This window comes from Corvus brachyrhynchos, unplaced genomic scaffold (genome assembly GCF_000691975.1).
Source record: "Corvus brachyrhynchos isolate BGI_N302 unplaced genomic scaffold, ASM69197v1 scaffold90, whole genome shotgun sequence".
Classification (NCBI taxonomy): domain Eukaryota; kingdom Metazoa; phylum Chordata; class Aves; order Passeriformes; family Corvidae; genus Corvus; species Corvus brachyrhynchos.
The window spans coordinates 1,517,381-1,543,655 of record NW_008236932.1 but is presented as its reverse complement, the minus strand read 5'-3'; the positions used below and the strand labels follow the sequence as shown (position 1 = coordinate 1,543,655).

Below are 26,275 nucleotides of genomic sequence, written 5' to 3'. Positions count from 1 at the left end.
CCCTATAAGCAAATCATTTCAGTGAAGACTAGCAGCAGCTACAAAGTCTCATGCTTAGGTATGGGTGCCACTTCACAGTGAATTCTGTTAACGATGCTTGTTATCTTGTTGGACTGATGATATCAGCAAATGATGAGATTTCTTCAGCCCAAGGGGGCTAGAAAATATCTATTCCATTGAACTTTAAAAGGCAGACCTGTCAAAGGGCAAGTCCCTGGGGCAGACAGACTGGATGGCAATAACATCCAGCGTCAGCTTACTGGGACAAGGATATGACCTAACTCCAAATGAGCAGGTGGCTAGATCAAATTCTTCCCCATTACCAATTCACAGGAAATAAGCTCTGTAAGAACTGCTCCTCCAATAGTACATCATATCAAATGTATTTGTAACAAATACTGATCTGATCCAACGCAGCTGCAGGTGCTTTGACAGCCAATTAGATAAGGTCCCTCCAGCGCCACCCTTAGGAATCCCACCAATGTCTTCAATGCCCAAAATAAAACCCCAATGATCTGTTCACTTGGTCCATCTACAAAATTACTTATTGAACTCCTACACAGTAAAAAACTATGGAAGAGGGAGCTTTTCAAGTGATTTATATCTTCTTTAAATACACATACAAACTAACTTCTGTATTGCTTTGTGATAACAGTCAGTCCAAGACTGGACAGTGGATGAAAAAAAACCCAAACCAAACAAACACCATCCAGAAGCTACAATACTGGTTATCAGCCTGCTCCATCATTTTCCACACTTACCTTCACCTTCTGATACTTTCAAGCAAATACATTTATCCATGCTCACTACTATGAGGAGTCACTTTTCAGTACAGGTCCTTTTGGCAGCCCTTCTCAAATTATAGGCGCCTTATACAACTAGCTGCTTAAAATCCTTATCTTCTACCTTTCTTCAACTCCTCAGGAAGCTCATCGAGAGAAGATATTTCTAACCATAATCTAAGTTCAAATCTTGCTGCAGTCTAAAACTACTATCAAGACAGATTTTTGTCAGCAATAGTGTAACCCAGTGATTTATTTTCCAAATTTTAAATCTAAACCACCTGGATTCTCATCTCTGCTCTACTGCCAGCTACAAGCTCAGATATACAAATAAGTAACTATAAAGTTACCTAGTTGATGGCCACCACAAGGTAATAAAAGCTGGTTTAGTGCTCTTCTACTGGCAGTAACAGGCATTTTGAGATTTAGAGGAGACCGAGGGGAGACCTCCTTGTGGTCTTCATCCTTATGAGGGGAAGCAGATGGGCAGGCATTAATTTCTTCTACGTGGTGACAGTGACAGGACTCAAGAGAATGGCCTGAAGTTGTGTCAGGGGAGGTTTAGGTCAGATATCAGGAAAAGTTCTTCATCCAGAGGGTGGGTGGGCACTGAACAGGCTCCTCAGGGAAGTGGTCACAGCACCAACCTGACAGAGTTCAAGAAGCATTTGGACAATGCTCTCAGGCACATGGTGTGACTCTCGGGGTGTCCTATGCAGGGCCAGGAGTTGGACCCGATGATCCTTGCAGGTCCCTTCCAATTCAGCTTATTCTGTGATTTTCTTATTTAGCAAAGACTAAACCAGCTCAGCTTGTCCTTTGTGCTGTAGATTAAGATCATGCACACAGACATTTACCATGATCAGCAGAGGTGCAATAGCTTATTTCTTCATACTAATTTGCTTGAATGTTTGGGGCCACAATCTGTCATTCACTTATCTTTGCATCTGTTTCCTCATTAATAAATTAAACATAATCTTTCTTTCCTCTTGTCAGTCAGTTGATTGTTCTCAGTATTCACAAGGACTCTGTAAATATTATTATACATGCAGTTGAATTACTAAGCATATTACTGCTTCTAGTCAATTGTTTCACAGTATTAAAAACAGAAGTTGCAAATTCCAGTCAAACTTGTAAAATACAAAAGTCTTACTTAAAATAGTATAAGATAAATCATTATTTCAAAATTCCATGAAAATTGTTCTATTATAACAAGAAAAAGTCCTGACCCAACCTTTCAAAAACAGAAGTAAAATAAGCAATCTGATGACTATTAGCTGGCAGTGGCTACTGATACATTAAAAAAAATTACTCCTTGTAGCTCACAATTTAATAATACTTCATTTATTCATAATTTTTGCTACTCTTCAAAAAGATATAATGAAATGTTTCTGAGCTCCTGTCCATCCACTCCAAGAAACAAACAACCTGTGCTGAAAGGATTTAAAAGGGCGGTTTCATCATGAAAAGGTCACAAAGAAGTAACAAGGTGCTGGCACTTTCTGTCTTAGACAGGGAAATGTCTTGCTTTCTTTACTACTTAATAGAGACTGACTATCTACTACTCTCATTTCATGTCAATATTTTTATCTGCATTTAATTATAGAAGACTACTTAGTTAAAATATATTAAGAACCCAACATGACTAGACCATGTCAGGTACAGGTCTGTATTTGACAGCCATCTGCATGGCATGCTAAAACAAATTAATTGAACCTAACATCTACGTAATTGCTCAGTCTTGGCATAATGTTCTGGCTGGTTTTATACAAAACAAATAACGACTGGCATGACTTCATAAAACTTTATCTGCTGCACAAATGGTTGGCTACAAGCACCACCACTGACCAGTGACAGTAGCAGCCAAACAGCTCCTGCAGATTAACTGTCAGTAGTATCACCTGAAAATATGTTTGCAATGTTTTACATACATGGTGTTAAATAAAAAACTGATCATGTCTCATGAAATTGTAGTACATTCTTACACTGTGTTTTGGTAAATGCTTGGCACTATTGAAAAACATCTGATAACCAAAGTGCCTTTATATGAACTTTTCATTGTCTAGAATCAGGCCCTAATTATCTTAAAAGTTAAAATTTCACTGTTGATTAATTCTGCTTTCTATTAGCAGAAACAGAAATTAATTACTTTGACAAAAGTATTAATGATTTTCTTCTTGTTTAAATTAGTATGCACATTAGTATGGATATAACTTAGAGGCTTGTCATGTTTTAAATAGATGATGCCCAGCAGTCCCTTCCAACCTAAACCATTGCATATTCCTGTGGCAGCCAACAGCAACTGAAGAGAGGAACAGTTAATTAAATGTGCAAGACTGCAAAAGAACAAGAGTTGACTAACTCTTCCAGTAGGGGGAGATGTTCTTTTACAGTTTATCAGCAATTAAAAAGTGATAACCAAATTACCTCTGTATCTTTTTAACGAAATCAACTGCTTAAAACAAATTGGTACATGTAGTACCAATTGGTAGTAATTATGTCCAAAAGAAAGTTGTATGGAAATCAGAAAAAAAAAATTCACTGCAAGTGGCTGATATGAGTAAAAATAGAAGACTGTTATTCTTGCCTTCCTCCCAAAACAATTATGTTTTGACACATTATTTCTATGATCCCTTTCAGTAAAACAGCATTTGCATTAGTGCAGCTAAAAGTGCAGTGCACTGGGAACATGTTTACAGTAACACCTTCATCTGGCTTTGCCACCAGAGAAACAGCTGTGAACTGATACCACAGGGCATTTTCTAAAGCCCTGTGACAATACAAATTCCATTTATTAAAAATGAATGGGATTTATTCCTGATATATTTAGATGTCTATACAACTGCATCATTCCTGAAGACTCTTGTTATTGTCTATATCAAAATCATGACCCATCTAGGTAGAATCTAAGACTTAAAATGCAAATGTCCAAATCAACTGAGATTAGTATGAGATGACAGGTGCCTATTTCAGCTAGAGGAACAATTCATGTACAGCAGAGGGATATGAATTTTATGAGCTGATGCTTCTCAAGTCTGTCTAAATAGAGGTGAGCTAAAGAAAGACTCCTTATATTTTTCCTGCAACACTTTTGATTGGTACAGTCAGAACAACTTTGGAAAGAACAACATTATTTTCCCCATTTTAGGCAGAGGAAAACAAAGGCTCACTAAAGTCAATCAGCAGCCTTTGGAAAAATCGGGAAAAAAAATGCAAAACAGTCTAGTTTTCTAGCTGCTAGTCCTGCTAAGTGAACAGAAATCACCACTGCTGGTAAGTGTCCAGATCATTTTCCACCTCTAAAATTACCTATCAGTAAAACGTCACACTTCATATTTTCTAATGCTCTGAAAACAGATGCTGCTTTTACTTTCAGCAGGCTGCAAGGAGACCCACCTGCAAGTACAACTCCAACCCTTGTCGTCGCTGCTCCAGGACCTTGGGGACCCAGTTTCTCACGTGCTTTGAAGGGATCTCTGGAGTTCTTATGAACTTCTTGAGCTGAAAAAAAAAAAAAAAAAACCCAATAAATTAAAAGGAAACAACATAGATTGAAACAAAGTATAATAATGTCTCTTTAAAATAAACAAGTTTCTGTTAGAGATATACAAAAACCTATGCATTAAGGACAACAGCACGGAAATGAAGTTACTTACAATCATCTCCCTGAAATAACAGCAGATGTCATACCCACAGGGTGCAGTTAAAAATCTTCCCATCCAGTTGCCCTGGACAGTAAAGACGAACCCTACTAAAATTTTTTGTCACTAAGAGCCTGAAAATAAAATGGCAACCACTACATAAGAATACTTGAAATTGGAGTTTCCCAGCAGTCTACTTGGGACGATACCTCACAAGATCACCATGACGTAACCAGAAATTACCTTGCTAAGTGCAGTGAACACACCATGACGGCTTCTAACTCCAGATTTAGGCAACTATGAACAGGTGTGAGAAGTACAGGGAAGAGTGCTAACCATCTCTCTGGAGAGTTGGCAATCCATGCTCTCAAATTGTACCAGCAGATTGACAATCTGTGTTTAATACCTTACACAAAGAAATAGCAAGATTGTCACTGAATATATTTTGAAGAGAGCTCCATAACTATTCCTCTAAAGATTCCCCCAGGAAAGCTTATACATGTATCTATAGAGATCTATATATAACATGTATCTATATAGATCTATATGTATATATATACACACACACACATGCATATATATTTTATATATATGCATAGTTATGACTGTGTATAGATAGACACAAACATACAACCTGACAACACTAATAAATCCTCTTCCTAGAGAAACATTTTTTTTCAAAACCAAAAACCATGAATGTTTTCCTCAAAACTACAGAGCAAAAATAATAACTGAAATAGACTCCATTGCGTTTTAATAGAAGGTGGCATTCTTTCTGTTGGATATTGCCTCTGAGTAAATCTGAGGCAAAGAATGCAAGGAAAGAAACTCAAAATTGACTTTGACATGCATACCCATGGGAGACTAAGAATTTACATTTCATCTTTGAGCTTGCTGAGATGTCACTATAGGAAAAAGCAGTGGCAACATATCAACGTCTCTGCAATCACAAGTATTGAAGCAGCAGCCGGGAAACCTCAATTGCTCTGGAAATATTTTGCAACTTCCTTATATCTTAACAGTGCTAAATTACAATTAAACGTGAAGTGAGAAAAACAACACTCCAAAATAAAACTCCAAACCTAGGTACGTTTACTGGCTGATCTTAAAGAGAGAATACAACACCCCGTTTTTCCCTCTAAATTGATTGGGGATGTTGAAGAAACTACGGTCACCACTGTTGTGAACTATGACAGCACCTGCAGGTGAGCAACAAATGAGGAGAATGTTCCAGATGAGTGCAGACAAATCTGAAACTATTAAAGCATCCACCAAGACCTACTGCTTACAAGATGATTACTCTCTGGCTAGTAACTCAGCTGATGATTAACAATCCTTTTGTGCTCTGTGGCCCTGTTACATATAAAACATCCAAAACACAATTACTTAATGTGCAGGCATAGATACTGGTTTTAAGTATAAAGCCAATATTACACAGATATACAAAGAATATCTTTGTATAGATACCTTTGTACGAAGGCCACTTTCTTGTGCTTACAGTAGTCCAGTCATACATATTGCTATAGATAATTATAACAATGTCAAAGAATACTAAGCAAAGCCACATATGCATTAGCTGTATTGCTTCAGACTTGTCCCGACACAAACACAGTCATCTGAGGACTATTATTGCCTATAATACTTTCCTGTCTGTAACACTGACCTAATGCCTGTTGACACACTGTGACCTCTATTTCCTGAAAGACTTGAAGATGGCTCACATTATCAAGTAAAGAGTTATTTGTCCAATTGTGAAAAGACAATATGATCTAGAGTATACACTAGTTATTCTAAAATTATAGACAACTTGCAAAACAAGATATGTCAAACTTCAGATTTTTGCAAATTTCACTGCAGTAGTTTCAAGACTGTCACCTTCTAGCATTATTGTACTTAAAAGGACTACCGATATTTAATAATGGATAAGAAAATAAGTATAAAAAGATATTTGTGAATAAATATAAACAAATTGTTGTATTTTTAACTATGTTATACACCTTGAAATAATTTAATTCTTGCTAAAATACCTTTCCACATGAATATAATAGCACTTTTGTTCAGATTTACATATAATACTGTAATGTGAATGGTGCATAGCCTGACAGGCAAGGTTTGTTGTTCATAATCAGGGCAAAGCATAATGGCCTATGCAAACTATTTCATAGAAGCCAACAGCTGTGGGTGGTTTCTGTAAAAAGAATAATTTGTACTACTGGTGTAACATGGCAGTCTCGAAAATATTTTAAACCTTTGCCACTACAGTCAGATTGCACATGAAGTGGGGCTTTACTCTTTCACACAACTGGAATCTATGAAAGATTGAACCCAAGAAGGCGGGAAATCCAGACATGTTCTTGGAAACGGCTTTGTTTAAAATATATAATTAATCAAAACATTGATTGGCATTCTTATGAATGATGTCTTCTGTGAGCAACAGTCTTCCTTCCTCCACACAATGCCAGTGAGGCATGCTCTTCTCCAGCACAAGGCATGATCTCCTCATCAGTCTCTACATCCATTTTCTACCACAGCTGTTCTCTACAGAAGCTTTGTTTCTCCTACTCACTACAGACATCTCCAACATTAAGGGCACCTTGAATATGCAGCAAGTCTAAAGAGACCTTTCCAACTGCCATGTACTCACAGCAATTTAGAATTAAATGTACATTTTAAATTAAAGGGGAAGAAAGGAACTAAAGATAAATACCGCATTGGCATGCTGATAGCAAACTGATGCAAATGCTTTCTCTAGGACTTCTATAACACTGAAAGCACTAAGACAGGTTCAGAGCACAAGCTGTTCAACAATACTAACGAAAATTTTACAACTTCAGAAAGTAAGACTTAATAAAAAGGTATATTGCTGACAAAATATGCTCTATGTTTTGCATCTCTGCAGGGGACAAGCAAGGAAAAGTCTCTATCCATTTTCAGAGTAATAAAAACAGACAGCAAGTGAATGAGAAAATGAAACAAATTGAAATGTGGTGCAAAGGTTAGAATATCTGTTTTTCAAGTTTGTTTATTTTGCTGCTATTTCTGCAGAGAGAGAAAGGGGGCATCATTTATGATTTTTCTGGTGTTCTAAGAAGAAATCTCAGCAAAAGGAGTTATTGCAGTGAAAGTGGTGTACAAGAAGATAAATCTGAGAATGAAATTGCAATCATTTGTGGCTTTTATGCGGAGTAATTGTGCAACTCCAGAAATTACAGTGAAGTTAGACCTGCTGTCCCATCTGTCTGGACAGAAGGCCAGTTATGTGATGCAGAGCCTCCACCAGTTCTGCTACCTGTCCATCCTGTGATGGGCTGAGAACAAGCCCGAGTAACCCCTCTGCTTGGGGGATCATGTCAGTCCTGCAATCGTTGCAGCTGGATGACGACTGTGTGGAGCATGTCACCACACCTCTACGACATGAGTCATCCACCAGGTAGGAGTGGCTCTGGGACATCCAGCTGCCCATGAGCTCCATCATGCTGGAGCACTGCAAAGGTGGGCTTCAAGAAGGAGTGCTCAGGTGTCCTGTGGGTGGCATCCAGCCTCCAAGCTCATTGAACCACTTCGAGAACCATGCAATTCTCCTCCAGACCCTGCAATCCTGGATCCATCAGGAGATGGAGATGTTTGGTAATAGTGTTGGAAGAGTCATGGTGGAAGACACTATCACAACTGTTCCAATCAAACACAGGATGGATGCAGAGCTGCTGGGCTGGATGCTGGGGGTGTCCCTCCAAAACTGCACAGTGACATTCATGCAGCAGCATGCACGTGTCGCTATGCAACACAGCAGCAGAAATGCCACCTTCCACTGCTGCTGCTGGGGATCCTGGCAGCCACCCCTCTGCTCCCGTTGCTATTCCTACAGAGCAAGAAGGGCCCCAAGTTGAATCAGGTAAGGCTCTGCACAGGGCTGCCACTTCCAGATGGCACAGTAAATGCTCCTCTGAAGGGTCACAGAGTGATGTTTGGAAGGTGCCTTGGAACACGGCTAAGGGAGGACTGGGCCATCAGCTATGGCATCTGCCAGCCCTTAAAAGATCCCAGCCCCAACTATCCAAATAAAATAAATGCACAAAAATTACAGGAAAAGTCTCAGTGTTACTAACAGTGAAGATTCTATCCTCACCCTTTTTTGCTGGGTAAGATGGAATGTTAATGCTGATGGGTCCTTCTGCTTGTGCCAGGTAGTGTTCCATTGTTTCCCTAAAGGCAAGCACTGCCCAGCTCCACACCTGCATCTCTGCAGCTGGTTCTGGGACAGGTGTTTCCAAGTGGCAGTCTCCAAAGCCAGCCCCTGACCCGCGGCTCATCACCTGGCTTCCGCTTCTCTGTACCTTCCGCCCCATATCCCTGGGCTCTGCTCTCCTACTAGCCTGCACTGCCTGGTGCAGCCTTGCTACGGTAGCATCCAGATCTCTCCTCTTGCCTTGAGTCACAATTTGGTGCTTCTCTCTTCATCACCCCAGAGTCACACCCTGCCACAGCAGGAGCCCCAAGGAGGGGAAGTACAAAGTCCTGGTACTGCGAAGGGACAGCCACAGATGAGGCAGCTGCCCAGATGATGAGCAGCCTGGGAAAGGCTTCTGCGCACAACCACAGACTTTCTTCTCCCTCTTCCAGATCCAGCCTTGGTGTTGGCATTTCTTCTCTGCTTGCAAAGGACCCATCTGCAGGTGCTCAGCAGATAGATGCCAAGTGGCTGAGGAAACTGAGTTTGCTTAGTTTGGAGAACAGGATGATGAGGGGTGACCTCAGTGCTCCTGGAGGAGTAGAAGTGGAGCAGGACATGCTGAGCATTTCTCCCTGGGATCCACTGACAGGACATGTGGGAATGGCTCAAAGCTGTGCCAGGCGAGGTTCAGAGTAAATATCAGGAAACATTTCTTTACCAAGAGGGTGATCAAACACTAAAACAAGCTTCCGTAAGAGATGGTTGATGTCCCAAACCTGTTGGGGACATTTGAACAATGCCCTTAATATAATGCTGTAACTTCTCATCATCCCTGCATTGCGTAGGCAGTTGGATGGTATAATTGTTTTATGTCTTTTCCAATTGAAAATGCTCTAAATATTTCTAATTCTAATTCTATACTACACTGCATTATACAATACTATACTAGTCTAACAATAGCAGACTGCCTACTTGGATAGGGTGCATTTTAAAGATATAAATCCTGATTTTTCCCTCTTAATGTTTCCTAGCCTATTTCATTGTATAAACTCTATTCATCTGCTTTACTTTCAATTACAAAATTATTCTCATCTGTAAAATAAAGCACTCATATATCACAAGGCTTAGTGGTGGGTGAGTGAGTTATTTTACTGTTTCTGACACTGTTGCTTATTTAATTTCATATTCAATGTGACAATATCTCAGACATATCCGTATTAAAACAATAAACAAGGAAATGAGTATTAATAAGTGGTAGATGATATCACTACTGAGGTAAGAAGCAAATAGGCAAGAAGCACTAGCACATCTTAATTATGGTGCAGTAAAGCAAAATGCTCTTGTATTCGGACTTTTGATGGCCAACAACACAGATGGATCAATAGCTGCCTTTTGCTCAGACAAGTTTGCTTAAACCTGTACACCTGAGAAGCCTGGCAAAATCACCCTCTGTAGCACCAGGTAAATGCTTCTTTCCTGAGCTGATTCAGGACCACCAGCAAACACACTGGTGGGAATAAACTCCTCTGATATGGCACTGGCAAGAGCTGTAAATACCCATGTTGATCTCTGTTGTTTGCAGAGCAAGCTTTTCCATAATGAAAGCAAGCAGCATCAGTCAAAATAGTTGATTGTGCCCATACTCCACTGCCACTCAGACCTACAAACCAAAAGAAGTTTAGTTGACCCAGATCCTAAGACTCAAGCTCTTCATTACAGCCCCACTGCTGGTGATGGGCTGCAATGTTCCTCCAGAATTCTCCTTCACAATACTTGGCCTCCATAAAGAAGAAAAAAATGTAAAGCTTGCCTTTCAGCTGCACAACTGCACAGCAGCATCCACTTCAGCTTGGAGAGAAGAAACCACGCTTTTTCCTTAACATTGGTCAGACCAATTTAAAGAAGTATTAGTGGATAACCAGCCTTGAAAGTACTGAGTTCCCTTCTATATGTTACTAAGATGATTCGGTAGAGAAACTTAGCAGATATTTTATATTACATTAATTGAGATGATTTACTCAGTCATTTTCGTATCTGGTTTCCTCAGATACAAAAGTTGTTTCTTCAGCTTTACATGGCAGGTTAGCAATACAATCTATAGAACTAACAAATTATTTGCCCAACTGGAATAAAAAACCCCACTGTATTTATTTACGGTTGGAATGTGACTTATTTCGTGACTTTACAAGAAGTCACAACAGACAGCATTTTAGCCATACAGCATGTAAACAATAATCAAAAGAAAAGGAGACTTAGTAACACATGAGAAATCAAATCTACAAAACAGAGAAGAAACTGAGTTAGTTAGGAATTAATTTCTAGAGGTATGAATCAAAAGATGTATTTAAGATAAACCATGTATAGTAACAATTACAAGAGAGAGGGAAAACAAAGCTACAGCTTGTAAAGAAAAAGATCAGTACCTTTTTATGAAGTGCATGGAATTCACTATACCTCTTCTCCACAAAATGTTTCCTTCCACTCATCAGGACTTCTATTTTAAAGACCTGAAAATTATAAATAATAAAAAAAAAGGTAATGTTACTTGCACAAACAGTTCAGTGACATGGATGTGACTGCACATTTTACCACAGTCATTCTAGTAAGTAGTGCCAAAAAAACCCAAGGTCCCTCATGAGCTGCAGAAGTACAGCAGTGGTTAGTGGTAAACATGGCTGAATCTTCTGTTAACAAGTTTGTTCAACAAACATATAAAAAGACAGCTTAAGCCTGGGCTATATGCTTTACATTAAAATTAAGCATTAAAATACCTATAGTAAATATCTATATTTACATTTTTTTCTGATATTAAAACATCAGAAAGATGTAACATACTTTGAAGTAATTAAAAAAATAAAAAAGAATGGTAGGAAGAGAAAAAAAAAACAGGGAGAAAAGAAATAGAGTTTCATTCTTTTTCCCTTCTTACAATATAGTGTACTAATACATTCACACATGTTCAGTAAGAGCTGGATAATATATGCATTATGGTATGCATGGAAATGGAGAAATAAATGCAAGCACCATATTGTATGTTAATTTCCTCCTAACCTACAAATTCATCTCTAGTCTCAATGGAACTTGTGCTACGTACACTCTAGGAAAAAAACAGAACAAAACACAAACATGGCAAATGCTTGTTTTCCTTGTGTGATACATGTGACAGCTTTTGTTGCTGCCTATGGAAGGTTGAAAGGCCAGGAGAAGCAGCTCTCTGGATCCACTAATTAGTAGCCACTGACATGACATTTTCTTGATTCTCAGGTCAGCAGGTCAGTTTTGAGGGCAAGTGATGAGAAATATTTTGAGGTACTCAAGAAAATATGGTCTGTTAAATGAAGACAAAATCAGCAGAGAAGTAATACAGAAAAGGTGCCTGTTCTATCTAGGAGTTCTTTGTTTTCTGTTTTGCTCAGAAAATGCTGGAAATAATTATCTTCAGGACAATGAGAAACAATGTTCAGCACAGATGATCACATCAAGACCCAAAACTTAGCCAAATAAAATGTTCTTTGAAATAAATTTGCAAACAGTGTTTGTGCCTGAATGCAGAAAAAAGGCTTTTCTGTCACAACATGCCCAGCTAGCATTGATCAGAGCAAACACTGAGATACTGTACTGGATAAACACTTCTATTGTCCACTAGAACCTGCCTTTCAGACAGGTCAAAATGCTACGGTTTTCACTGACTAGTCAAACAACATTAAAAACAGACAGCGTTTTATTTAACCCAGACTGAAATGCTTTTACCTTTGTTTGAATGCAGTATGGATAGGACCATAGTCATTTCACACCAATATTTACATTACCAAAATTCGTTTGGATGGCTGTAATAACTTGTGCTACATTCTATGTCTTCAAATAGGACTATGTCTGTGTCCTAAATGTATGAGCAGACAACCTTATTTGGGTGCACTGATTTTTTTTCCCCCTCCTATCTATTTGGACTACTTTAGAAGAACAGCAAGTGGCTACATACACATGAAAAAACTCCAAGGCACCCTGAGGAATATTTTATAAGTTCAGAGTTGTAAAGAGAATCACATGCAAAGGAGAATCAGTGTAGAGATTTTTCTTCAGTTAAAATTTAACATACTAATTAATTGAGAGGAAAATATTATTTACATTTCATATTCTACACACTATATGAAAGAAATAGTTCTACAAGGAACAATTTGTTTTGGATTGCACAGGAACAAAGGAGTTTCAAGGATAACTTGTTAGAAAGAATGTATAAAAAACCATGAAAGTAGCTAAGTGAAAAGTGACCATGGGTGTCCAGCTAAGGTGTTGCACCAGTTTTGAATTTACTTGATATTATTGCTACACCTCAGTCAGCTAAGAGCCACTCACTACTTTAAGGTTAGCACTTCTGTTGGCTACAGGGTTTGCCAAGCAATTTGGAGAAGTCTAAGAGGCTCCTGCCTCAGCTATAAGCACTCCCTTGCGAGGTAACTTTCCTGTAAATCACAGGTTGGCGCCTGCAGTCCCATTTCGATTTTATTCATATGTCCATCTTCAGAGAAATAACTGTCCCTCTGAAATCTAAAAACCCATCTTCTCATAAAGGAGAATAGTTGGAATATGTGAAAGGAAATATACATCCCTATGTGGACCTTCTTTTAAAAGCATGTATCTGTTTTGTTCTGTGTTTCATCACTTGTTAAGGAACCACATAAATGGCTTCAGAACACCAAAAATATGCTGCATTTATTCTTCCTCCTGTTTTAATTACAGTTTCATCGTTTTTGCTAACGTCATGACATTGAACAATATATTTGACAGTTACTTTCGCACAAGATGCAAGAAGAAAGAAGCACAGCTTTGCATGCAAAGTAATGTTATTTCAAGATAGAGATACTGCCACCCTTACACCCCCAACTCCTTGCACCAGTATAGAGGCTTTAACTTTGCCCCTCACTACCCAGAGGCCTCAGATCCAGCTTTATGAGACACCTAAAATTTACAAAACCAAGAACAACTCTGCTATGCTTGAAGTTGAATATTACTGTTTGAAAACAAAACAGTGCAAATGATGTTTCTAATCTGTGGCACCTATACTTCGGACATATAAAGCAATTATAAATAAGAGGTAAATAAGTGGTAAATAAGAGGACAACCCAGAAATGTTTTTGCTTCATTTAAATCTAAATACTAAACTGATTTACAAAGTAACTTGTAAAGCAGAAATGCAAGTAACTGAAATAAAACAATTGTGTTTATGGACTTTGTATTATTTAATGACTTTATTTAGACTGCATAAATTCCAGGTTTGCCTCCTCACTATTTACCATATCAGAATTCACAAGAGCAAATTAAAAGCATGTAAGTTAGTTTTTGTGCCACTGTTTAATAAAACAATGTGTGAAAGACAAAAAGATATATTAAGTTGGGAGAGAGAGATAGGATCTCTTCATGGATACAAAATAGCTACAGGCAAATCTTGTACAAATTTAACTGAGCAATTGCAGGCTCTGGCAGAAAAACAATGTAAGGAAACTGGTGAACATAGATGTAAGTGCCAAAATAAAGACGGAAGAACTATGGGGGGAAAATGCAACAGTGCTAGGAAATTACTTTTCTTGTAAAAATGTTAATGTTTTTTGAACAGATAACTCTGAAAAGATATATGACTTTTCATAAGTGACAGATAGTTAAATGAAAAATGCAAGAATAAGACAAACAAAATACTTTTCCCATAGTCATTGAAATGCCAGAAATTACACTGCACTGAACCATTTGCAGTTCACCCTGACTAGGACACAAGGGACCATAGATTAGAAGACACCTATTAGAAAACTCTAAGAGTACTTTGAAACTAGAAACATCTCAGTGTTCTTGGTTGCTGCCACAATAGTTACCAGTGATGTCTGCACATAGCTAGAAGATCATTACCCATTAAAAGCATTCTTCCAACAGACTTTAACCCACATAAATGATGTATGGGGCAAAAACCTCTGAATTGGATATCAGTATGAATAATGCCGATCTTTTAAACTAGCAGAATTGCACAGCTGCCACTGCAATTCATAACCATCAAACTTGTGATGAAAACTTCAAAAGAAGAATTCCTAAGGTCTTCGTTAATAAAGTAGTAAAAACTTTCAGGTCCAAGTATAAAACAGATTTACGCATAATTTTTTTTCCTCTTCACTTTGTTCCAACTATATGGATTATATTCAGATGCTGGAAGCCATTTTCTTCTTTTCTTATTGTTAGCAACTATGCCTAATTTTGCCATTTTTCTGAATTTATCTGTTTCTGATCATTACCAAACCTCTAACTGAATGGTCCTTTTTCAATATTTTCAAGAAGAACACATTTCTCTTCTTGCTGCAGAAACTGGACAGTACCACATAGCAATTAAACTGGATTACATATGGGCAAAAAATTGGCACTGTATCACCGCAAATTTCGAGGACAGAAAGCACAAATGGAAAGAAACAGGAACTAATAAGATGTACAAGAATCGCCCATGGTGCCCACAAGTGCATATCATGAATTGAGGGTACCACTGACACTGCCGCCCTTCAGTTCTTACCTATGTCACATGTGTACATCATATACAAAAAGACATCTTTTATCTGATAGTTTGATGCAAAAATATGCAGCTCCAGTAACTTAGTCTTGAAAAATCATACAGTGATGAATTTAACAAAAAAATGAAGACAAGAATGACAAACATGACCCTGAGTAGGGATGAAAACTAAGAAGTATAGTAACATCTCAGCTTGTTTTTCTATTGCATAAGAAATATATAGATGACTGTCACAACACTCATGGAAATTATGTTAGCTACACAGTTTATAATTACTGTAAGTTAATACTATCATATTGTGCATATTTATACACGGAAAAGTGAATTGCAAGACTTTTGAAAAATTACAGTGCAAAAAGAGATTTGGGGCAGCCTCATTTAGAATACAGAGATACAAAAAACAAGAGCAGAAAAAGATAAATTTACAAAACCCAGATACATTTGTCTAACATTCACCAGGCAAGAAAACCCCACAAAATTCTAGTGTCATGTTTTTATCTCTCAAGACCAAGCCTAGTGACCCTAATACTATTTAATATATTACTTACAGAAATAAATACATCCCTTCAGATGCTTCAATATACTTGACAGACTTTTGTCTGAGGAACAGCTAATGCATTCAAAGTGTCAGGAAAATTCAACCTTAAACCTTTGCCATGGCCATATGGAAGGAATTCCAGAGCAAATGAAATGACAGCTACGGTCCATGAAACACTAATAAGATTTCCACGTGTTTAGTGTTTCATTATTGCTCAGACAAAGGCACATTTTCTGTCTCAGTTGTGCTACAACTACAACTAGAAGAAGACCACAGAAAACAGTAGAGATGAAAAGATAACTTTAAGCCTCTTTCCATCCTACTGTTTCAGGGGAAAACAGTATTCTACACAATCAGTAAGAGCACCTGGGTGGTGGTGGTAACCAGAGCTGCATATAGCTGCAACAGCACTTCAGCATCTTAGGAGTGTCAGTGCCTCATGGCAATGCTCCATACTTCTGAATGCCCGCCACAGGAGAGGCGGAGACGAGGACAGTATTCAGAGCCAACTCAAACTTCAGAGCAGCCTTGATAAAACTGAATCTCATGATCCCTCAAATGAAAACACATTAACTTATTCTGACTTCATCTTTTGGAAAGCAGGGCAGCAAAACTCAGTTGTGCAGTGGGCACAGAGCAGCTCAAGGGCATAAAGGCGGACATGGGTCACAGAGGCACGAGGCTAGGGAAATCTCCAACCATATTCCCCCCAGTTCTAGTTCTACTTTGTCTAGGACCCAGTGTTTACTTTGGTTATCGCCAGCATTTCAAGTTACTGAGACTTGAGACCTTCTGTTCCTTGGGTGAGTTGCTTATAGTCACATCTTTTGACTCCTCTCTCCAGAAATTGCTTTTCTACACAAGCAGCCCTTACATGAGCTCCGGCAGTCTGCCCATAAGGAAAGGGCCCGCTTTCTGCTGCAGAACTGGGAATGAGTTGCGGCACAGTTAAGAAGGAAGCAGTATAGCCCTGAAGAGACCAGTTTGCTCTATTTGGTTTTGCTTGGGGCCCCAAAGAAGAGATGAGAGTGTCTACAAGAGGCAGTAACAGAAAAGAAGCGAACGCTTGAGGAATCAAGTGTTGGGAGGGAGTATGAACAGGGACAGAGCTAAGAGTCATCCATCCTTCTGGTATCATCCTCACACATACTGAACTTTTTCCTGATGGCTATGGGAGCAGGCAGGAAGCCAGAGCTGCACTGGGGCAACTCAGCTGGTGCAGACATTTGGGCACCGGTCCTGGCAGCTTCTTCCACCTCCCTGCTCGCCTGGGACAGGTGCTCCTTGTGCCTGCGCCTCACCCTCCAGTGGTACAGCTCTGCCCAACACACATTTCACTTCTACTGAGGGGCCCCAAAGAGATTCAGATCTACTGCATTATCAGTTACAAGATTTGCTTATCTCACCTAAAGTCAGCTCAAAAGCTGGGTTAAAACCTCAAAGAGTCCCTTCTTTCACCCCAAGCACAGTCACGTCTGTTATATGAAATCAGACTGTTTCAATTAGTCCCAAGTACAATGTACAGTATTAAGTTACAGCACAAGGAAAAATGTACACAGTTTTATTGACTATGGAAATGAAAGCTTGATATTATGCAATTATGACACTGCTTTGTCCAGAATTTGTGAGGGAGAAAAACCATGACAGAGAAGTGAAATGTTCACACAGGATTTCCAGAGAGTATTCCAAACGACACCAGCACACGTAAAGCAGTTACCTGACCCATTCTGGCCTGGTAAAGCAGCCTTACTGTTTTAAACACATAAAAGTAGATTTTCTACTGTGACATAAGAGGACAAGTCTGTTGTTTCACTGACTCCTGTTAAATCTCATGCTACTGCAATCTATCTTGGGCTTCCATTGCTAAAAAGAAAACAAATAAAAAGATGTGTATGTAAAAACAATCACTTGTCCTTATAAATGTGACTCCTAATTCAAATGCCTCCTTACTAATTTATATAACCTTCAGCCACTTGTTTACTGAAAAAGTTTTCTCTTCCCTAACAGTTACCAGTTTTACTGGTACCACTATCTGAGTCAGACTAGTCTGAGTACCTTCCAGAGTGCAGTTCATAGTTTCCACCAACAATACAAAATAGTTAAGGATTATTTCCTTGCACTTCTCCTACACTCTTTTGCAGTATGAGGCTCCCCCAGTCATAAAATGGCAATGTTAGTAGGAATAATGTACAAAAGACGTTTACAGGATTCAGGGATATTCTTCCTGGAGATGGCCTTTTAGAAGTGTATGTCATATTTCTTACGGTTTAGAGGAAGAGATAGTAAAACAACTTATACTGCAACCCAGTCAGGCAGTTTTGTAATTCTTATAACATGGGAAGCTCAAGGGAGGCTTCTACGGAGCTGTCACTGTTGAATGAAAGAGTAGCTGACATGTAAGAGTAAGTAGTTTTCTGATTTTTTCAACTCTCTTTAAACCAATCTTTTCCAAACACATGGTTCATAAAATCCCATAGGAACCTCTCTGTCATTTCCTGAAAAATAACTTACTTGGCTTTCCAAACTAAAAAACCTCTCCCTTGCCAATGATACACTGGCTATGGAAATCTCATTTGTAACCAAACCAAGATGCTAAAAAACCTGACTTGTTTTTGGTATTTTTCTTTACTGGCCCTGCCGAGGACAACTGTTACATAGATGACACCCCTTTAAAATCTCATTGTCACTGTGGTTACCTATTTGGCTAACTTCCTTACTGTCAAACTTAAGGGAAAATGTGTTGATCTTTTACTGAAAATGGAAAAAGTTTATAACCCATGCTAAAGCCTATAGTTAAACAGATGAAAAATAAAATCAGCCTAATCTGCTCTATTTGCTCATCTGGATCATCTCAATGCCTCTTATCATAAAGGTTCTACTAATAGAAAAACTATGAGCCTTTTTATGGAAAAGATTAGCTTTCCAATAGAAACAGTAAATGGGGATAGAATACTTGAATACTGCAAAAAAATAACTAATGCCAGGAGTATATTTACAAGAAACAGATTAAATCTAAGTTGGATAAAATATAAGGAATCTTCTATTTCATCACGAAGTCCTTTGCTGTTTTCTCTGGAGAGTCTGTAAAGAGTCCTCACACTTCCCAAGGCAGGATGCAATTCCTAACCACAATGACAGTGCCCTCATATTGCAGACAACTAGCAGCAAGAAGCTCCTTTTTGTGAGGTTAGACACAACATTAGGTTTTTCCTAGAAGCTTTGAATCTGTGTTACTCCGTTTGCACTTGAATTTGCTGCCCAGAGAACATCTGGGTGACCTAACGCCTCCAAAGCATGGATATTTTTTTTACAAACAAAAATGAAAATGGTGTCAAAGAACACATAAAAAGATATACAAGTAGCAGGGCAATAAGCATTTCAAAGGAACTAACTTTCTACTGTCTCATTTTCCATGGTATATCTACCATAGTACATGAACTTAGTCTTTTCATCTGCTGGTGACTAAGAAAACACATATGAATATGAAATACAACAGGATTTAGTCAAGATACCATATACACAAGCTATTAAAATCAGCTCCACATGGTGATTAAACAAACAAAAAAAAAAAGTATATCCACTTTGCATCATTTCTTATTAGGGTCTCTACAGTAATCCATCTGAGAGGTCTCTGCTCCTCTTTACCATATAAATAGTTCATCCAAATAAATTTTTAAGAGCAGTAGTCAAAGGAGGTTGTTTTACTAAGTGTTTGCACAACTTAACAAAGATCCTTCATATATTACATTTAAATACTGTGATGACCCTATCTTCAGCCCCAAAATGGAGGATTCAAATTTAATTCTGTTAATAAGAAAATGAGCAGTCAGGATCCATGTAACACCTTCAGGCACTTCCTTTCAACGAGTTAAATCATCCAAACTTTCACTAAATTGGCATTGGTCTGTCTTCCAAAATGGAAACCTCATTACCTTTGTGATTGCCTGCCATCTGTGTTACTCTTACACTCAACTGACAACACTATTTCAAACATCAGCACTGGTTCCTGGAAAGACGAGTGACTGCATCAATTTATCAAAGAATGCCATCCTGGTCACCAAAGGTTTCCTCTGCCAGGTCAATGTCTTTGGAATGGTAATTCAAAGGTGGACAAAGAAATAAGCTCAAATAGATGCAAGCAGTTTTCTTACTGGACTAAGCCCGCTGTGACTGAGACAAGACCTGAAGCAGGTTACCAGGATGTGGTTATCAATGTATCCAGCTGCAAAAAATCAAATGCTTCTTAATGTGCAAGGAAGGTGGAGAGAATGGAAGTGACAAACTCTGCACAACTACTGAAGAAAATGCAAAACAGCTACCACAAACAGTGCTCAAAAATAATAAAACACTGTGCCCAATTGAGATTCAACTTTTTGAGCTTTTGAATTTACATGCTGTGACTAACAGAATATTTATATAGTTGGCTTGTTGGCCACAGTGAATGCAAACATTCCTGAGCCAGATTTACACTGGCTCAGGGACTGGTGAGAGCATTAACAGTAGCAGCAGCATGGGCAGCACAGGCAGCAGAACTCATCATAAAGTTTGGACAAAGCTCAGTGACAAGAGGGCCAGCCTGGCTCAGTCCCACTTATGTCCATGGGAACTGCCGTCAGCAAGGTGCAGGCATCCCAAAAAAGGAGCAGATTGAGTGTGAAGTTCGGAGCAGAGTTTGGATTTGACTTGAACATAAAGGAGTAACACAGGGAAGAGAAACAAGTATTTCCTAACTTGCTTTCCTTACAACAGAAAACGCAGCAAGTAGGTAAATCATAGACACTTCAGGCAGAGAACTATATTGGCATTAGTGGAAGAGCTGAGGAAGCACAGAATTTGACTCAAACAGCCACATCTGAGAAAAGACAACATCTAAACCATTTATGGAAACTACTTTCAGTACAATCATGTCAACAGATTCTATAGCTTCAAAGTAAGTAGAAATACTAATACAAACCAATATCCAGTATCATACACATAATAAAAGTATCCTATTAGTAATTTTGCGATACAAGATTGAATAACCTATCCGAGAACATTGGTTGTATAGTCATACACTTATCATTTCAAAGACATGAAAATTGATTCAGTAAATATTATGTTATTTTGCAACTGGTCTCTCAATCACTTGGAAGATGACAAGGCAAATATCAACTAATTACACACCTGCACAGGTATTCAGACAGATAAGGTTTTAGGTATCCATCACAATTCGAGAGATTTTAAATAAGTTATAAATTGAGTCTGATGCAGTAAATGTGGAAACAAAAGCATGCATACTGCAAAAAAAGCAACAGAATGTGGATGATTGAAAACTGTGCTAAATGTTTTAACTGCTGTCTGTTGCTTGAACTGATAATACAGTGTGGCAGCCTCCTCAAATGTTAACTCAAAGCATCAAACAGTACTATTCACAGGTCTAAAAATCCATGACTGCCTTTCCCTCAGTAAAGAAAAAAATAAAAGACACAGCCAAGCACAGACTAGCAAAGAACTAACTTGAACACTTCAATAACAAAAGCTAGTATCTTCCTAAACACAGCATTATGAGAAAACAGAATCCACACACTCGTTTTAGCTGAAATTTCAGTCACATTTCATGTCCTGGGTTCTTGGATGTGAAGGAAATCTTCATTTATTGTACTAGAAAACTTGATGCTCATCACCAGGAGATACCAACCAAATTCCTTATTTAAATACATACAGAGTTAAAACTCTAAATTCAGTTGGACAAAAATACTATAAAGAAAATACTACAGATACCACTGAGAAGTCTTATAGGTACAGCACGATACTGTGACAGGTATCAGTCCTCTCCTCATTCTGAGGCTTCAAATTTTCTTCTTGCTTTATTATGAACTTAGTGAAAACTTTACTCCCCTAAACAAACCTCTTTGAATCTTGCCATTTTCCTGCTTCTCACCTTTTGTACTGAATAGAAAAACTTTTGTTTATTCACACAAAGTGCTGCCATAAATAACTTTTAAAAATATTTTTTTGAAAGGCTCTATTACTATGAAACTGCAGTGCCTCCCTGCAAAAGGAATGCAAATGCCTAGTTTACTCTAAGATCTTAGTTGCAGCAAAAGTTGATTCTTCTACATATTTACAGAAAGTGTTACTTTTCTATTTACAGGGCAGAAAAAAGGCAATGTACTCTATCCTACATGTGACTGAAAAGCTATCATCTCCAACTCCTCAGCCAGAAACTGCTCATCTTTCTGTACAGCTTCTGTCCCTACTCACCTTTCACCCACACGTTTTTCACGGGTAAGAAATCTAAAGGGGTAATGAAAGGGGACGTTCATCTTGCATCAGCTAATTCCTCACCTTCCTGTTTCATGCTGTAGCGCAGACACACTGCTGTTATTTTTTTCTACCATCTCAATAATATTTGAATGGGACCTGAGATGGAAGTAATTTAATAAAATGTACTATAGAAGTCAATGGCAGAGCCAGGAGCAATTAGAATTAATCTAATATTTTCCATTACAAGACTGTTCTCAGTTACTTATGGTTTTGCCAACATTTAATTCTTGGGCTTAGATTTTCTGTATCAGGTATGTGATTCAGACAGAAAATATTTTTAGAAAGTTACAGCTGAGACAGTCCAAACACATACTTAGAGAAAAATACATTTTACATTATCCATGCCAAAAAATCCAATCAAAAACCCAAAACCCAATCCAAAGCAAAACCCAAACTATTTCGCTCAAATTTCTCCAAGATGTGGACAAGAAGACTAGGAAGACATCTGGGAGGCAAATTTGGCCAAGTCATAAACTTCTGGAAAACTGCCTAACTCCTAACAAAACTTTGCACAGAGTACATTCATAATGTAGTTTTTCTAATAGGATAGTCACTGCTGGTGCTGTTATTTTCACAGCATGTCTGAACTGATTGAAAGCTCATGACATCTCCAAAAAATTAGGATAAATTTCAGGGCTACAGAACACTTTTCTATTCCGGAGCAGCTATAATATTAGGGAGCAGAAAAACAACTGGAGGACATTTTGAAGTTTTGTCTAAGAGATGCTGGACAGGAATCTATGCTATGGTACAGGGAAACAACACCTGAAAAGACCATACTGTGTTACCATTAAAATAAGGTGGCTAAGAAAGAGTAGGAGAAGGGGCTTGTAGTGTGAAATACTCCTACTCTTGTATTCTTAAAGGAAATGCACAGTTCCACTGTGTATGAATCAGAAATTTATGTCACTGCATTTGCTTGCTGTGAAAACCCACTGTTAACACATGGTACCCCTTCTCCCTCCCTCCACAGCTGGTGGGGCAGCTGGATGACAAAAACTCAAGCTCTCTTAGTCAAGAGGTCTGCATCAGGAACCTCAAACTTCCACATTCACCGGTCATATGTCTGGGGCAGTACCTATATAAATGATATATTCCCTTCCCTTAATTCCTAGTTACCTGCTCAGGGGTGAAAGAAAAAAAAAGGGGGAACTGTTAAGAAACAATGGTTGTGAATTTAAATGTTCACAGTGCCATTTAAGCTTTTCACACAATGCAATCCAGTTGCTCTACATACCTACTTGTAGCAGTCAGTCACACACTCCTTTTCTCCACTGAATGTCCACTTAGCTCAGCATACCTGACTGACAGTGTGGTGGGAACAAATGAGCAAATGACAAAGGTCCTCAGGGGATCCTTCCATGTAAGAACTAAAAAAAAAACATTTAAAAAGGCAAGAAAACCACACTTACAGAAAAGTATGGCAAATAGTAATTTCATGGTTACTTAGAAAACCTTAGATCTAAAATCCAAGTGCTTCTGCAATGCTGAACAACTTATATCATGTTCTTTCCTAGGAAAACCTACTTAGAGCATCCAGATCGGGCACAGTTCAGAGGCCTGAAGTCCAAGCCCTAATCCCACATTTTTTTATTATATTATGATATTCTATTATAATTCTATTCCCATATCTTCCTTTCTTTTTTGATAACATTTTCTATCAAATCTTCTATCCATTCTTTTTAAAGAACCAATGAAAAATTACTTCATGCAGAGATCACTCAATTTTTCCAGAAAAATAAGACTATTACCATACCTAGTGCCAAATGGGGCTTATTTAATAATTTCATTGGAAAGCGTATATTAGATAAACACTGGAGCTGGGGCCCAGAGAAGTAGTGGAGAAAGCCAAAACATGATAGGACATGACCCTGTGGAATCTGATCTACATTGGCCCTGTGTGGAGCAGGGGTGGTGGTGGGGGCGTGCCTGGATCTCCATGGGCCCCTGCCAATCTAAATGATCCTATGATCCTATGAAAGTCCCTTCCAGGGCAGGAGGAAAAGTAAAAAGATGAAAAAAATTGCTTCTTTTTCTACGGTCATTTTTTGGAAGACACTTAGAAGACCCAGTTATATATTCATGACTGTCACAAATTTTACAGTTTTTTGGGTGTTTTTGTTATCAAGAAGCAATTTGCTCCTCAGGTTTGCAAAGTTTCTCCGAAGATCCTGTTGCAATATTTTGAAAAAGGTGAATGGGATGGAAGATGATAGATATTCCCATTAGCTTCATGCTATTTCTCTTCTTAAGAGTCTTTCATCTTTCCCACCAGGCATAGAAAAAAAACCCCTTAGGCCCAAAAGTTACTATCAAAACAGCTATTTATTTGCAATTGACAAATTCCTCCCAAATTACAAAGAATGCTGGTTTGTTCTTACAGAAATTCCAGTGACCCAGGAAGGAATCTCAAGCATGCCCCACCTTTCTGGTTTTTTCCATTTCCTCTGTGACTTCCAAAGTGCTTTCTTATACATTTATTTTTTCCATTCCAAACAAGGAAAATACTAGCTTTTATGGGTTCTACAAACAAAAGTAAAATGTCTCAGATTGCTGGCGATTTAACAGTATCTTCATTGCTGTTATCACTGCACAGTATAGTACACTGCCTGTAACACTAGCAATAACTAGAGCTTTCCATGTGTCGTAAAAGTTGCTGGATTAGTGAGGAAGTTTATCAGATTACCAATATTTACTATTCATGAACTTACAATTACACACTGATTAATACATGTATATAGCACACTGAAAGTTACTATTTAATCCTATGCTAAGCGATTAGGATTTAAGGTGAAGTTTCTAGCTGGAGAAGCCTTTTCTATGTTCAGAAACCTGCAAACCATCAACCTATGTTCAACAAAACATACTAAAAATTGAAAGTTCAGCAACATTTTGCAGTAAAAATAATTTAATATCCAATAAATAAACAGTATATAATCAAAACTCTCTTTTTCCTAGTTATCTAAATTGATCCACAATGTAATAAAAATCCCAAGATCTATGGTCCACTAATCCACATCAAACCAAATCACACAGACTCATGCAAAATGTGCCCAATTCTGTGTATGCATCCTAAAATGCAGAAGAAAGCATTATGCTGTCAAAGCAAACTATTTTTAAATGTGCAGCATGTAAGAGGAATTGTACTGTTGGTTAAAAATAAGGGTCTCCAAAAATGCTAAAGATGTCAAAATAACCTTTTTTAGGCCCAGTGTCTGTTTAGCAGATAACTGAAGCAAAGACCAATCTCCAAATGCTACAAAAAACCCAAAGATACACAAATGATCTTCATCAAGAAAAACCAGCTCAGTTACTAGATGAAAAAGGAAAGCATGTGAGAGTAAGAACAGTAAAAAACCCCAGGAAAATACAAATCTTGTAAGCACAGGCTTTTACATCCAGCTAAAATTACACAACTGTGAAATGATCTACTTACAATGCCAGATCTATACACATTTAGAAGTTGTTTAGGTTTTGAGGTATTTTTGTAATTTTGAGGTAGCAGAAACCATCTAGTAATTAATGAACACGTTGTGCTTAATACATCAATCAATCAATCCTCTGCCTGCTTGTAACAAGAGGTGCTTAAATATTAACATATCAGAAATAGAAGCCTGAAAACAGTTTTCATACTTTCCCTTGTTCTTAAAATGGGAATTCAAATGCTGTAAATTTTTGGTAGAAAGTCTCACTACTGACTAAACACTAACACAATACCTCCTCTCTCCTACCCCCTTCATACCAGCTGACTCACAGTGCTGTGATACCAGCCTCAAGAAATATTCTTCCACAGATTATGGTCCAGTCTAAAATAAGAAATTAAAACATGTTTCCTCTTTTTCCACCTTGCCTTTAAGGTGTTTTCATCAGTGAAAAGTTAGCTTTCACTTTACTTTCTACACTTTTGTTAATGTGAAGAAAAAGGTTCTCTGACTAAAAAAACCTCAGGTGACTTGCTTCCAAATCAGATTTCTACTGTCCCCTCTCAAGACACCTATTTACATGAAATCTCTTATAGTTTCTCTGCCTGTATAAAATGCAGATGCCACTGCACATCAGGCCTGTGTTTGCCTCTCTGCACAGACAGTCCAAAACAGTTTTCCTGATCTGTTTCAACTTGAAATGTTGTCAATATATGGATTGTCTTGCTTTCTAATTCAGTGAAAAATCTAGTTTTCCATTAGTCTCTGCCTTTCTAATTTTCGATACAGCTTTACTAAATGTAATTATTAAAGGCAGATTCAAGAAAGCAATTACTGAGCTACTGGTTTGTATCTCTGAAGTCTTAATAAGGAACAA

At 38.1% G+C, this 26,275-nt stretch overlaps 1 protein-coding gene and 1 long non-coding RNA gene across 2 annotated transcripts in view; one reads left to right on the top strand and one right to left on the bottom strand.

The window, feature by feature from the left end:
- The window catches only part of LOC108445201, an 18,065-nt gene extending 16,939 nt beyond the window's left edge, over positions 1 to 1,126 (top strand). Inside the window, exon 3 of the long non-coding RNA XR_001859968.1 lies at positions 1 to 1,126. This exon is cut by the window's left edge and continues 1,551 nt beyond it. This is a non-coding gene — a long non-coding RNA (uncharacterized LOC108445201).
- Positions 1 to 26,275, bottom strand: part of SNX24 (sorting nexin 24) — an 88,718-nt gene that overhangs the window by 32,259 nt on the left and 30,184 nt on the right. Inside the window, exons 2-3 of the mRNA XM_017728299.1 lie at positions 11,018 to 11,101; positions 4,179 to 4,283 (exon numbers count right to left, since the gene is read on the bottom strand). Coding sequence (XP_017583788.1) covers positions 4,179 to 4,283; positions 11,018 to 11,080 — 168 coding nt within the window. The 5' untranslated portion in view covers positions 11,081 to 11,101. The remainder of the gene's footprint in view (positions 1 to 4,178; positions 4,284 to 11,017; positions 11,102 to 26,275) is intronic.